The sequence below is a fragment of the Phaethon lepturus genome, unplaced genomic scaffold (assembly GCF_000687285.1).
Source record: "Phaethon lepturus isolate BGI_N335 unplaced genomic scaffold, ASM68728v1 scaffold40682, whole genome shotgun sequence".
NCBI classification, from domain to species: Eukaryota; Metazoa; Chordata; class Aves; order Phaethontiformes; family Phaethontidae; genus Phaethon; species Phaethon lepturus.
In genome coordinates, this window is record NW_010524842.1 from 1 (window position 1) to 2,454 (window position 2,454).

General features: G+C 46.0%; 1 protein-coding gene across 1 annotated transcript; it reads right to left on the reverse strand.

Annotated features, from left to right (window-relative positions):
- Window positions 1-47: 47 nt before the first annotated feature.
- RPL17 (ribosomal protein L17) lies at window positions 48-1,909 on the reverse strand (the record flags this gene model as incomplete). The annotated part of the gene is made up of 4 exons (XM_010282568.1): window positions 1,861-1,909; window positions 1,733-1,773; window positions 464-598; window positions 48-146 (listed from the first exon to the last, which is right to left on the reverse strand). Coding segments are annotated over exons 1-4 (315 nt in total), but the record flags the coding sequence as incomplete, so codon positions are not given.
- Window positions 1,910-2,454: the final 545 nt, after the last annotated feature.

Consider the following 2,454-nt stretch of genomic DNA (forward strand, 5'->3'; position numbering starts at 1 on the left):
TCCCACCCAAACCATCCTGTGATTCTATGAACGTCTACACAGCCTACCTTGAGCTCAGCATTGCTCTCTGCGTTTTTGAGCATGTGCAGCAAGAACTCCGCGCTTTTCTTGGGCCATCGTCCCTGTGTCCAGCCCCATTGCTTAGCCTAGAAGAAGAAGAAAGTTCCCTATTTGTCCTGGTACAAACCAACTTGCCCTTTACACACCATTAACTTGCCATTACATCCCCTTTGAGGAGGCTCACATACCAAAAATAACACAATTTCATCAATTACTTGACACTGCAACTAGATGCAATGCTTGTTGTACTGGAATTAAGCCTAACTTTTTTCTCCCTCTTACATTTTAATACAACATTATCATTCGCAACAACAGACTTTTCCGTGCTGCCTCAACATCACCTCCTCTCCCATAACTAGCCACAGCCAAAGCATCCTTCCCATGTTTCCATCTCAGACCTCACCTGGGCGCACCTCCCAACTCCCCCATTGTAGCGACGGAAGGGAACACACTGCTTCTTCAGGGTGACGTCCTTCAGGTACTTGGTGGCCTTGCGGATGTGCATGCCCTTGATGGCCTGGGCCGTCTCTCGAGTGTTCTAGCAACACAAGAGCACATAAAAGTTCCTTGTAACACATCTTTCAAAGTTGCAACAGGAATAAAAGCACTCCTCTCCCTTTCCTGGATTCTTTTTGCTACAAGCTCAGTTTAAAAGAAGCCCTCTCACAAAAAAAAAAAAAAAAATTTTGAAGAATGAGGAATAATTAACAATGCTTTTTTTTTAATTGACTACCAACTTTTCTAACCCTGGGTATGACTTCCTTTACTGAATTCGCAGCTCTGGCACATCTTTATTGTTTTTCACCTTATGGCTAGACCTTTCAAACCAGCAAAATTTAAAATTGTGTATTTATACTTTTCATAGCTCCTCTTTGGCCACTAATCCAAAAAAGCAGGTGCCTGAAATAGAAATTCTTACTAAAATGTCACATACAGCACCTCAGAGGAATCCATGAGAAAACAAGATACACAAACATGATATAAACAAGGTAATCATCTCCGTAAGGGAATTATAAAGGGGAGAGAAAAGACTCAGAAAGAAAAATTAAGAATAAAGGATCAGTGCTTAAGACAGCATACTAAATGTGAAAGCCAGAAAGTAACTGTAACGCTACCCGATTCAAGAGCAAACCAAAGTAAGGGAAATCTCTTCACCTAGTAGAAAATCATCTACTCAGCTTTGGGGTTTTGTGGTTAACTTGAACATGTCCCGAATTCACTCCTGCACCTAAACTTTTTACAGAGGAACCTACATCCTCACGCCAAACACTGCAAGCCTCCCCCGCCATACTTGACCAGCAGCACAAGCAGATCAACCCCATGTTCTTCCCAAACAACCAAAAAGGCAAAGTAAGACAAATGAAACGTATCTCTTGTCTAACATCAGTCCAACTCCTCCTCCTAAATTCACTGCAACTGTTTTCCTACTGTATTTTATTATCTGTGTTAGACAAGAAGTGTTTCAGGACACACCATCTTATTTTTGATCCTGTGAATGAAAACCATTACAAGCAGCTAAAACAAACACAGGCCATAACCTACACTACGACCTTTAAGTAACTATGTAACGATACAGCAGAATAAAAGACAATTCCTTCAAAAAAACATACAACAAAAAAAACCCCAAACCTAAATGAATTTGCATTTCCTACTATGGACACACACTGCGTACCTTGAAATGCACTCGCAGGTTGGATCCCCGTGACTTGCATGCTGTGGAAAAAAAAGTCCAACATTTGGCATGAAAACCTCAATGACTTCGGTGGAATCCCACGCGAACGTTCACAAAAAACAACTCACATTTCGTGGGGTTCTCCGGATCCAGAGAGTAGCGCACCATCTTTGGAGCTCAACTGCAAAAAAGCAATTTAAAAAAACCCAAAACATACTAAGTTTCTAACACAGATCTGCAGAACCTGGGATCGTTCACCTTACTGAAGAAGCTGCTCAGATATTACGCTTTCTTTTCACAATTAAATCCAAAGGTGTCCTAAGAAAGTCATCACCGCAGCCACAGCCTCTCCCTAGGGCCTCCTTCCACCTCATACCCAGCCAGCCGCTCCCGAACTCCGCCACCTCCATCCCCTACCCGTCCTCCCCCGCGCCAACCCCGCAAATACCGAGGTAGTCCGGCGAGGCGGACCAAGCCCTCGCCCCCTCATCACCTCCCCGGGGCGCCCTGGACAGGATGGGGCCGGATCGGCACCGCTCCCCGACCGCCATAGCAGGGCCTCCTTCCACCTCATACCCAGCCAGCCGCTCCCGAACTCCGCCACCTCCATCCCCTACCCGTCCTCCCCCGCGCCAACCCCGCAAATACCGAGGTAGTCCGGCGAGGCGGACCAAGCCCTCGCCCCCTCATCACCTCCCCGGGGCGCCCTGGACAGGATGGGG